The sequence below is a fragment of the Girardinichthys multiradiatus genome, chromosome 23, assembly GCF_021462225.1.
Source record: "Girardinichthys multiradiatus isolate DD_20200921_A chromosome 23, DD_fGirMul_XY1, whole genome shotgun sequence".
NCBI lineage: Eukaryota > Metazoa > Chordata > Actinopteri > Cyprinodontiformes > Goodeidae > Girardinichthys > Girardinichthys multiradiatus.
Genome location: NC_061815.1, coordinates 51,708,732 through 51,719,178, shown reverse-complemented (window position 1 = coordinate 51,719,178; position 10,447 = coordinate 51,708,732). Strand labels below are relative to the sequence as shown.

The following is a 10,447-nucleotide window of genomic DNA, read 5'->3' as shown; positions in this document are numbered from 1 at the left end:
CAGTTTACTCACAGCTTTTGCCACTGTGGTCCGCCATGGCTTCCCTGTTTGACCAAAACGCTTCGACCCGCAATGAATTATGGGAAAAGATGGACCGCGAAGGATACTCACAACGCATCCTTCAAATCAGGCAAAAGAAGGACACATTTGTCGGCAGCATCTGACAGACCTTACGCGCCGCGCTGTGACGTAATCAGCCCACAAGTACGGACTTGGAAGGATCCAGCCCCTGAATTGGAACACACCCTCGGCCTGCACAGGGATCCTCCTCCTTCCTGTTATTGACCAATAGGAGAGGAGCTGGAGAGAAGAAGGCAGCCCTCCTCATTTGCATAATGAAGCAGAAATGCATACGGTAAAGGAAGAGAGAGACGAGGAAATGTCAAAACAACAAAGGCATGTGTAAGGAAAAGGAAAAACAAAATATATATATTTCTGCTTTTATTTTTAATTTTGTCAGTATCGGCCCTCCATAGAGTGTGGGGTGTATGTGAGATGTTGACATCATTCCTCCGGACAAGAGGTGGCGCTGTGCGCTGCCGTAGCTGAGAATTAAGAGTGAAGGAGTGAGGTCGGTGTTCTTGTGTGTGGGGGTAGAGACGGCGACCGGGGCGGCGGTATATGAGTGTGTTAGCCCGGTGTTTTACGTGCTGCAAAGTCATTAAAAAACCCGAATCTCAGCAACAACTCAGTGTTTTGATGCTGTTCCTTCATCATGCTCCAGAGGAAGTTAATCCCGAGGAAACTCTGGAGGAAGCGTCTCCCCTGGTTACCGGACTACGGTCAGGGACGGAAACAGGAAAGGTTAACAAGTGTTTCAATTTTAAATGAGATCTCATCAAAATTTCAAAATCTAGTTAAATTGCTGTTTTAACATTGCCTTTGCTTCTATAAAATCTAACTGCATTTCTTATAGCCCTACAACAAAAATCGTTCATTATTAATCACATTTTAGATGCAATTTAAATCAAATCATTCAACTTTAACCTTAAACCAGAGCTTAGTTATGAATTGAAATGGTTGAAATGACACAGTGCTTAAAAGGCACAAATATAAATAACATGAAAGTGCATATTTCTTCAGTGTGTCTGTAATGATTTTGCACTTAACAACACAAATATAACACTTAATACTGAACTTTACCAATTTGGCTCAATGCTCCGACTGGTTTTAGTATTTTCATCCCAATATACAGAACATAGTGGTGCTTTTAGCGTGTGAAGGTAGTATGTTACTTAACATGAATTAACTCATAGTAATTTCAAGGATAAACAAACCCACTCCACACGGTTGGATTGGGTGTAAAGTTCTGAAAGGTGGGCAACACCAACTTAAAACTCATCCGAAGTAGATTTTAACACTTTTCTCAACTCAATCTGTACCTCGTTTACAACTTTCTTTTCCCCTTCTCAGGTCAGCATGATGCATTCAGGGGACCTAAGAAAGTTGTGGTGCATTCAAGGGGAGTTCGGAAAAACGTTTCTTTGCGAAACATTAGTAACCATTTATTTATATTGGTTACACCTGTATTAGTTAAACCAACCTGGACTTTACTAGAGGTAACAGTGGATATAACATTAATGGAAAAGAAACAGGAAAAAACATTTTAAATTGAAATACAGTACAGAAATATGTTAATAATTATGATCAGTACATTCAGGTTGAAACAGACTCATGAAAAACAAAGGAAAAAATAGGAGATGCATTTATAGTACCAGAGTTTCTAATAAAAATAGGAGGAATGTTAGTAGTTTGTTTAGCCTTTTAGTGGGTGGAAGACATATAACACTTCTGTATTATTGTTTTAAACACAATCATCCCGACAGCAGGACAGAGATTGTATTGGAAATACTGCAAACATTAAACAGAATATGAAGGATGGGCTCAACGATAGCAATTCTAAGGGTACCAGCTCATATTAATGGGATTAAAGGGAATGAGATGGTTGAAACGAAGGCAACTTGAATTAGCCGTATCAAATTTATAGTAAATACGAGTAAATCAGAGGCAAGGAGTATCATAAAAAAACTCAAGTAAGAATGGCAGAAAAGGTGCGATATGGAATTAAAAAGAAACTGGTTTTATAGGATCAACAAGGCAGGAGGAGACATGAGAGCTGGAAGAAGGAGCAGAGAGGAATATTTAATAAGAGTAAGATTTGGACATCTTGGACCTAATTATACACGTTTTAAAATACATAAACTTAATACAGTGAAGGATGAAACAATACAAGATGTTATATTGAAATATCAGAAAGATGAGCATGAAAAAATATTTATGAGGAGAGAATCTGAAAAGGTTTAACATAATAGACACATTGCAAATAAACATAGGGAGCAGACATATACAAAATATTTTTTGATAAATAAAACAACTGATTATTAGTATCTGATTTTACAGTAGCTATATTCAGACACACACTTGAGATACTAAACCATCATCAACCACACTCCATACCAGTTTATTTTTTGCCAATTATAATAATAATAATAATAATGAGAAGAAGAAGAAGAATTTCTAGGGCTTTGATAAGATCATGTGTTGATTATGGATGTATGGTGTATGGAGCAGCATCCAAGGGTACTCTGGAAACTTTAACCAGAATTCAGTTTAGAGCGCTTAGACTCAGTACAGCTGCAATAAAACAACTCTTACCAATGCACTACTGGTGGAAGCTGATGAGTTACCATTAAAAGCTGGCATTGGCTTACTGGGTGGAATAAACGGGATCTGGAGAAGAACAACCTGGTGGAATATTAATACAATAGCAGCTAAATATGGTTTAAATACCTTGGACCAAACACTGTGTGGGGAAATGTTCCAACGTGGAGACTTCTGCCCAGTATCGACTTACAGCTTATGAAAAAGAGGAGAGAAGGAAAAGAAGTGTAAATAATTTTGCATGTATGGCACAAGAATATGTGAAGAGAAATTATTACAGTTACATGTAATTATTTACTGACGGTTCCAAAGATCCAGGGAATGGACATGTGGGTTCTGGGGTATTTATACTGAAGTTTAATGTAGAAATATGTATAAGACTTAATGATAAACTGTCTGTATTTACAGCTGAAATCATTGCTATAATCTTAGGATAACAATGGTTAGAGGTATAACCTGATAGGGCACACATTTGTTCAGACTCTACAGCAGCATTAAATACTTTGATTTTAAAAGAATCAGCAAGAAATGATTTGTTGATGGAAATATTTATACTTTAAGGAATACAAAGAACTGGAATTGTAGTACAATTCTGGTGGGTTCCTGGGTTCTGCCGGGTTCCTGCACATGTTGGTGTGGAGGGAAATGAAAAAGCAGATGAGATTGCAAAGAGAACATTGAAACCTAAAATTGATGAAATAATGAATGTTCTGTTTGGAAAAGGTGAGGCTATATCACTAATAAGAGCAGTAGTGAGGGATATATGGCAGGACAGGTGGGACACTGATACTAAAGCAAGACATTATTACAAAATACAGAAATCAATTAAGATGAAGGAAAGCGCAGAAGAGGGGAAGTGATTTTTTTCAAGGTTACGATCGGGCTTCAAATCAACTCTTTATTTAATGGCTAAGTGTATCTAATGAATGTGATGTCTGTGGTGTCCCTGAAGATGTAGAACATATTATTTTGAGGCATAGTAAATATGATTATGAGAGGAGTAGTTATAATGCATGATAGGATTTATGAGTTGGGATGAGGATGGAATTTGGAAGAATTTATTAATTGAAATATAAATTAAGGGTGTAAAGCGCTATTTGTATTCTAAAAGTTTGTTTTTTGGGAATATAACCAGAAGTATACACCCTGAGATCACACACTCCGGTAGGTGGCAATATGCACATAAAACGCCGGTTGCAAGACGCCAAAAAAAAAAATTAAGTAGAAGAAGAAGAAGAGTCAGAGTCTAATCTGCGCCTTGTTGTGAAAATCTGCGGTAAGTTAATAAATCCACCAAAACACAAATATTTACTTTATTGTTTCCTCAGAATAATTAACCGGTAACGTTGGGGAACAGCTGTGTTCCGGGTTTAGGGAATTTAAGATGAATCTGAGGCAAAATGCGAAAAATAGCGCCGCGTGTTAGCATCAAAAGCTAACGTTAGTTTCATCGGCGAGTCTTCAGATATTAAAGATAAAAATAAATAAAAACTTTTATTTTCAAGTTTTATATTATTCTTTAACTCTTTGTCTATCGTCTTTATTTTCACGTGATTCAAAGTAAAATGAATCATAGTTTTAAACCATTTGTATTTTCTGTTAAATGTCGGGCCGTTAGCAGGAAGCTAGCGGTCACCTAATATCTGGGGGAGGTTGAGCAGATTCAGCTGTTGGAGCAGATTTATGGCCACATTTTACACTTTACTTCATCTTAAAATATTCTCCACCAGTTTTGCATGAACAGCAACTAATATGTAAACATAATCTTTAATAAAATTCCGACTCTGCTGCACAGAAAATGTTAAAACGTGCTGTTTGTTCCATGTTTGGATTTAAAAGTAAATTAGCTTGTGAACAAACAAGATGATTATGATTTTGTTTTTGTAGTATCTTGTCTATAACTTCCTGTAGATTAATTTGAAATGTTTGATCAGTTTGATCATGAGAGCTACACTGTTATCTGACATCAACATCTTATTCCGATCTGATGAGATGACCCGTTTCTGGGTTAAGCGCCACTTTGTGCCTTCGTAGTTTTGGTCGTTTCATACAAAAGTTTTCAGGTACGAATTGGAGCCATCTGCCCACTGGGCTTTTCGATTTTCTTTCCATAAATCATGAAAATTAATAACAGGAGAAATAAACTGCTATGTCAAAATGTATGTACATGGTTATGAGATACAAGTTGCAAGGGCAGAAATAGCTGCAAATAGGTTTGGAATTAGAGTATGAATTGGCAAAGTGATCCTGGGCCTTTTGGTTCCCAAAGGTGGTCGTGTTGGAGCCTGGTTGCATCACCAGAAGATAACATTTTTAAGTCAGAGTCCAGTTTTTATTTACTTTTCAGTGAACATTATGTGGGACAGAATCCGAACTAAACTTATCTTCCTCCTCTTCCAGAATGCCCCTGAAAATATCTGCTAATATTATAGTGTTGAAGTTGTTAAATGGCAAATGAAACGGTTCATTTTCATGTGTCAGAGGCAGAGAGTCTGAATTACCAGGTTCTGGGAGCTCCATCAAAGCCCAGTGTTGTTGACCGGCCTCAGAGTTTAGCCCTGAGGTTGTAGAAACAGGTCTGTGGAGATTCTTCTACTTGATCAGCAAAACGTTCACCAACCAGTACATGCATTTCGGAGTTTTTCTGTGACTTTAAGGTAATAAAAGTGTTAGTATAACTTTTTTACATATTGTAGACTCTTAAATTTCTCTCAAGCTGGAAATCTGACACCTTAGAAATCCACAGAAACTTAATCTGCTGTTTTTTTTTCTGAATCTCATGTGCCAGTTGGAGGCAGCAAAAATTGGTTTCATAGATATTTAGAACTTCACTAATGATTAAAAAGCAGCAGAAATGGTGAAGATGTGCAGCATGCTACTGCATCTCTTCTCCATCCATCCTTCTTCAGAACCAGGTTTTTCTTCTCTGTATCTCAAACTGGAGTGACTCGATTTTCTATGTAAAGGTTTATAACAATGCCTTGACTCTTTGAAGCTTCTCCTCCACTGACAGAACCTCCATCACTCTGTTTCACATCATGTTGAGGTGAAGCCTTTTCTGTCTCCTGCTGTCATGTTCCCTCTGCAGTAACCCCGCCTGCTCAGGTGGCTCCACCAGCTTCCATCTTTTCTCTGGACTCTTTATTTGAAGGTTGTCTCTGCTTCATTGTGTCTCAGCAGAATTCAGACATTCTTCAGAGGAGAAGAGGAGCCCTTTCATAGATTTCTGCGTCCACAGACTCTTTCCTGCCTGCTTCTGTCTCTGTCTTGCCTCCAGTTGGTGAAGTCATGGCTCAGCAGTCTCAGTCTGATGGGGCTCAGAAACCGTTCTCTGCGGGTCGGGGCCTGAACTTTAACATGAACGAGCAGGCTCCTGGCCGCCCGATGGGGGGCGGAGCCTCGGGTGTTGGGATGGGCGGGATGCAGGGCCTGGATAGCGACGGCCCGATGTCCCGGCATGGCAGCGGCAGTGGTCCTCTTGGCCGTCACATGAAGCTGTTTTCCAGTTTGGGGCTGACGCCCTCTGACCTGGACGCTCTGGCTGAAATCCCTGATGAGGACATCAGCATGGAGACGCTGCCCCGCATCCTGATGCAGCTGAAGAGCCGTAAAGGGGCTGGAGGAGATCGGGGGGCTGCATCCTCTACCTCGGAAGCAGCTTTTCGAGGAGGACGGGAGAGCTGGGACCCGTCTCTGGGTCAGGGCCCGGCCCGGGCTCAGTCCTCTGGAGACTTTGGCTTCAGCTCCATGCGTCCCGGCTATGGCTCCGGTTACAGCATGGGGCCGTCATCAGAGCCCATCTTTATGCAGAGGAGGATGGGCACACCTTCAAGCGGGAAGATCCAGGACTTCCTGGGAGTCATACCCCCCATGTTCCCTCACGTGTGCTCTCTTTGTGACTTTGATGTTCATTCCACCATGGTGAGTACGCCCAGCCTGCTTCTTCTTTTCTTTTGGGACTAACTGTTAATGTTTGAGCTTTCAGTCAGCCAATGAGAGGTGGTTTTCTCCCTTATATTTCCAGAGCCTGGAGCTCCAGTTTGCTTCATAAAACTTCTCAGTCCACTCTTTTCAGCACAATGAGCCTTTTCTTGGTTTTCTTCCCTTCATAGCTGCAGCACTGCAGCAGGTCCCAGTTAGATTTGGTTCTCCAGGTTCTTATCTAATCCATCTTGACTTTGCTTTCATAAAGCAGTTAATGTTACAGCTTCATCTCAGCCTCTTGTTCTGCTGAGATCCTCAGTGTCTAGTGAAGTTCTCTGACGAGTCTTCATATGCTCCTCACTAACGGCAGCAGGAAACTTTTGAGTTCTTCAGACAGAACCATGATTGGATTTTTCTGCCATAAGTGCAGTCATACAAGATGATCCCAGAGAGACAGAACCAGTTGATTTGGCTTTTTGTCAACATGGAACCAATTTTCTCTGTATTAACAGCTAACGCTAATAATTTAAAGACAGAGAAGAGCCTCGGTAGCTTCCATCAGATTCATCCTTTTATTCTTGGCATCTTCAAATGATGAGAAGTTAAAGAACTGTTTCTGTCTCCAGGTTCTGAACTGATTCTGATCTGTGTTCTGGTGTTATTAAGTCTCTCTCTACCGGCAGGAGTGGAACCAGCACATTAACGGCCTTCGGCATGCTGAGAACAGACGACGTCTTCTGGACATGTGAGTCAGAACCAGAACAAACCCAATGAAGTTGATAACAAGCACAGCTGTAGGACGTGTCATTATGTTAGTGGTACTTTTTCTCAGCAGTGATGCATACTGGAACCCAATCTACAGGTGGTGGAACAACACCCAGTCCTGCATTTTAAGCTCATGCGTGTGCCCATAAAGTTAGGATTAGTAACAATGATAAACCCAGTATTTATTCTGCAGAATCTCCATCATTACAAGCTGGATCTGTTGGAATAGCCCTGTAATCCTGGGGCTCCTGGTCTCAGAGTGCAGAGTGGTCCGACAGAGACCCGTCCCTTGAGACCATGCAGGGATAAGTGGGTATAGACATGGGTGGATATTAGGAAAACATGTAATATTTCATAATTACTATATTAATAAACGATCATATATAATAAAGTGTAAATGGGTCAATCTTGGATTTCTGTTTTTCCTGGAGGACGTCAGTGTGGGCAAAGATGGCGATAAGCTGTAGGGGTGTAACTGGGAGGTCAGGCCTCCCCAGTCTGAGTCTGAGCTGTGTTTTGTTACTAGACCTCTGCTAGGCATGGGGTTTCCATAACCAATATCATGTTTAGGGATTGGCACCGAATTCGGTACTTTTATAGGGATGGACTGAATTCTGTTGGTACTACCCAGTACTGATTCACATAAAATCAAACGGTACCATGTTTTGGTACCTAAACGCATCATTGTGACACAGAGGGAGTGGAAGAGAGGTCGATTTTCCATGCCAGACATGAACACAGCATTACACACACAAGGTAATGATGTCAGTAGCTGCATCAACAAAGCTTGGCTGATAGAAAGTACGGCTCCACTTTCCAACATGCGATGCAGATTATGTTCGCTGCAATATTTGTTACGCGAAGTACAAGGCCAGCGACGGGAATACTTCTAATGTGGGGAAACACCTGGTTAAGTTCAAGGTTTTCACGTCAGTTTCAGATCTACGGCTACAACTTCTGGATTCAGCACCGTCAGCACGCCTCCATCCGTTAGCAACTCGTCTGCAGCCAGCAACATGGCTGGGGTTCATTTGTGTATTACACTGTAGTCAGTTAAAGGTTTTATTGTTGAAGAAATGTTTGAAACAACTGAGATGTTACAATACAGACGGCTGGATGTTGTTTTGATACATTAGATTATTATTATATATTGAGAAAAAAAATATGTAAAATTGAAAATACATGAGATTTTATTTTTAACAGATTAGCATTTATTACCACAGAAACACAAAAAGTAACCAAAATTGGTACCGTTGAGTACCGGTACCGGGTGTCGGTTCCCAGGTACCGGGTGTCGGTTCCCAGTTACCGGGTGTCGGTTCCCAGGTACCGGGTGTCGGTTCCCAGTTACCGGGTGTCGGTTCCCAGTTACCGGGTGTCGGTTCCCAGGTACCGGGTGTCGGTTCCCAGGTACCGGGTGTCGGTTCCCAGGTACCGGGTGTCGGTACCATATCTGTTAAAATATTAGAGGTACCCATCCCTATTCATGTTTGACCACATGGTGGTTCATCAGTGTACTTGGCACCAAGCCGTCAAAGGTCAGTGATCCTTGTTTTGTAATGGCAGTATTAGACCTGAGGTGGCGCTATTTGGAGCTGCTGCTCCTCACTGAAAGGAGGTGGCTGATGTGGATCAAGCATCTGAGCAACATTAAAACTAAAAATTATTAATATCTCCTAAAAATGATGTTCTTTGAGTTTGTTTCTGATAGGAAATGAGACGGGCATCGCTCAATAGATAACAAAATTGATTTCATTTTAAAAATAGCATTTCAACAATGATTGACTCTCGTCTCTAATCAGTGGAAAGATCTTTGTTAGTATTACAGCAATCAAACCCTCCTTCCAGCTGCTGAGCTGCTTTTTCCAGTTTCCTCTAATATTTTGATGATTTATGAGCTCCAGGTCAGACTGACTGGCCTTCTGCTATAACCCTAATCTTTGGTTCAGTATCAGATTCAAGCGGGGCTTGGGCTGGACCGCTCCTAAATGTTCATATTACTTTGAGTCAGAGGAAACATGTTGGTGTCATTAAAAGATTACTTTAAATCTAAATCTGCCAGAGGTATGAATCATTTTGGGCTTACCTTTCAGCCCACTTTGCTCCCCTCAACCCTCTTGGAGAGATCCACTGAGAGGAGACTCTGAGCCAGACCCAGAACTCCAAGGAGGCTCTATGTAACCCTCCTTGCCTTAGGTTCTCCTGTGATGAGCTGGGAAGACAAATATTTGGGTTTTCTGTTGCCTCTGTAACCCAATCAGATTTTACAGCCTTTCAGATAGAGCAGCATAATAGATCAGATTGCCGTCACCATCACAGTACCAGTGAGCGAACTATTGCAATACCAAATAACTTATTGGAGGCAATGTTTGGTAGGTAAACGCTGTGCATATCAGTTATATATTTGACCAGATGAATGGACCCTAACTTATATTCTAGTGTCTGCTCACAGACTTCAATGGTGCAGAAACAGAAGAGTCAAAACATTGTACAGGGATTGGACAATGAAACTGAAACACCGGTCATTTTAGTGTGGGAGGTTTCATGGCTAAATTGGACCAGTCTGGTAACCAGTCTTCATTGATTGCACATTGCACCAGTAAGAGCAGAGTGTGAAGGTTCAATTAGCAGGGTAAGAGCACAGTTTTGATCAAAATATTGAAATGCACACAACATTATAGGTGACATACCAGAGTTCAAAAGAGGACAAATTGTTGGTGCACGTCTTGCTGGCGCATCTGTGACCAAGACAGCAAGTCTTTGTGATGTATCAAGAGCCACGGTATCCAGGGTAATGTCAGCATACCACCAAGAAGGATGAACCACATCCAACAGGATTAACTGTGGACGCAAGAGGAAGCTGTCTGAAAGGGATGTTTGGGTGCTAACCCGGATTGTATCCAAAAAACATAAAACCACGGCTGCCCAAATCACGGCAGAATTAAATGTGCACCTCAACTCTCCTGTTTCCACCAGAACTGTCCATCAGGAGCTCCACAGGGTCAATATACACGGCCGGGCTGCTATAACCAAACCTTTGGTCACTCATGTCAATGCCAAACGTTGGTTTCAATGGTGCAAGGAGCGCAAATCTTGG

The 10,447-nt window shown here is 41.3% G+C and overlaps 1 protein-coding gene across 4 annotated transcripts in view; it reads left to right on the top strand.

Annotated features, from left to right (window-relative positions):
- The first annotated feature begins 615 nt into the window (after positions 1-615).
- The window catches only part of matr3l1.2 (matrin 3-like 1.2), a 29,995-nt gene continuing 20,163 nt past the window's right edge, over positions 616-10,447 (top strand). For 2 of the 4 annotated variants that reach the window (XM_047353541.1, XM_047353539.1), the window contains exons 1-3: positions 3,842-3,937; positions 5,842-6,582; positions 7,269-7,330. In XM_047353541.1, the coding sequence (XP_047209497.1) occupies positions 5,950-6,582; positions 7,269-7,330 (695 nt within the window). In that variant the 5' untranslated portion in view covers positions 3,842-3,937; positions 5,842-5,949. Of the gene's footprint in view, positions 805-3,841; positions 3,938-5,838; positions 6,583-7,268; positions 7,331-10,447 lie in introns of those variants that run through there. The other 2 variants (XM_047353540.1, XM_047353542.1) reach the window with 2 other exon arrangements.